The 1,696-nt window shown below is 32.5% G+C and overlaps 1 protein-coding gene across 1 annotated transcript; it reads left to right on the forward strand.

Moving 5' to 3' along the window:
• Positions 1–622: 622 nt before the first annotated feature.
• Positions 623–1,168, forward strand: LOC108192251 (dof zinc finger protein DOF4.4). The gene has a single exon (XM_017372409.1). It carries the CDS (start codon positions 623–625, stop codon positions 1,166–1,168), a length of 546 nt encoding a protein of 181 aa, XP_017227898.1.
• The last annotated feature ends 528 nt before the right edge of the window (positions 1,169–1,696 follow it).

Here is a 1,696-nt window from a genome sequence, read left to right on the forward strand (position 1 = left end):
GTTATTTTTCCTCTATTTTCCCATATGTTCAGTTTATGGTGTTATACCATTTCTCTATCAATATGTATTGTATCCTATCTTGTTACATGGCTGATTTATCGTTATTAAAATTTATGTTACATTATACCTTACATTTCTTCTTATTAATTTTTTCGTTGAATGTGTTATTCCCTGAATTAATAAAATCCTTCATAAATAGATATCCATATAATGATTAATGTTCTTTATCATATCTTTCATTGAATATACTATTCCACCTATAATAAAAATTTACCATAAAAAATATAAATACACACATATATACATATTCATGTAGTGAATATATAACACAATAAATTTTATTAAGTTTCTTATCAAAAAGAGAACTTTTTTTAAACAAAACGGTCCTTCTGTATATCTACTAAACATCTCTATATTCAACATTTCGTATTAAAAAGGTGATGTGGCCCACAAATAAAAAGAAAAACTAGATAATATTCTCACAAGATTTTATTCCTCATATGGCCTGTGAATTGTACAGAATGCTTTATATGAACTTCTCTTATAAGTATACAACATATTTATATCGTTAAAATACAACCATTACAGAGAATATATCTACGAGAAAAAGAGAAAAAGATAAATGTCCAACCCCAATTCAGAGATGGAGGCACTGATCAAGCCACCCCAAAACCTCAAGTGTCCCCGATGTGATTCAGAGGACACAAAGTTTTGCTACTTTAATAACAATAAGTCATCCCAGCCACGTTACCGATGTAAGAAATGCAATAGATTCTGGACCCAGGGTGGGAAACTCAGAGACATCCCGTCAAGTGCGGCAAAGAGGAGGGTGAAGCGTTCTCAGGATTCTTTCACCTCTACTATTTCATCTCCCCCTGCACCACTACTGTCGAGCATCACATTTGTTGCCATCGACTTTGATAGGGCTGGGGACCTAAACCTGACCCGTCCGCGACCTAATCAGCCTCGGATTGAATTTGTCCGAACAGACATAAATAGCTTATCGATTACAAAATCTCGTGCACCCCCACAACATGCGCAGGGCCAGAAGTATTATGCTCAGCCAAACCAAAATGTTTTTCAAGCTAGTAATGGTCAAGGCATCCCCGCCATCCATTACATGGGCGGTGCTACTAGCGATCCTTCTATGTCGTCTTATGGTGCTTGATTTTCTTATTAAGGAATCAAGGGAAGAAGGTATTCTACACTCTGTCAAAATTTTATATTATTTCTAAATTACCCTGCACCAAATTTTTCTTTCCGGTTTTAATGTTATGAACAAAATCACAGACAAATTGACTTAATTTTGGAGTATGTGACTATTTGGGCATATATTTAGCAAACTTTTTAATATATTATTTTCAGGTTTATATGAGTTTGCATTAGTGCACACCAATTTATGTATGTGGCCAGTGATAGATATATTTCTTTTGTAAATGACTGAAAATATTATGAGAACTAAGGCAGGTGTGTTAGATATTAGTAGAAATAACATGTATTAATATACTAAAGATTAGAGATAGAAAAATCACCATTATTTATGTCTAACAATATCTAATGAATGGTAATTTAATTATTTTTAAGTTATGAGGATTTTCCTATTTATATGGCTATATAGAACTTAAGAAAAAATTCAATACATGCCAATTATTTAGAATCATTCATGTATGAATACATGCCATGTAGAGATTTTTTT

Source organism: Daucus carota, chromosome 4 (assembly GCF_001625215.2).
Source record: "Daucus carota subsp. sativus chromosome 4, DH1 v3.0, whole genome shotgun sequence".
Classification (NCBI taxonomy): Eukaryota; Viridiplantae; Streptophyta; class Magnoliopsida; order Apiales; family Apiaceae; genus Daucus; species Daucus carota.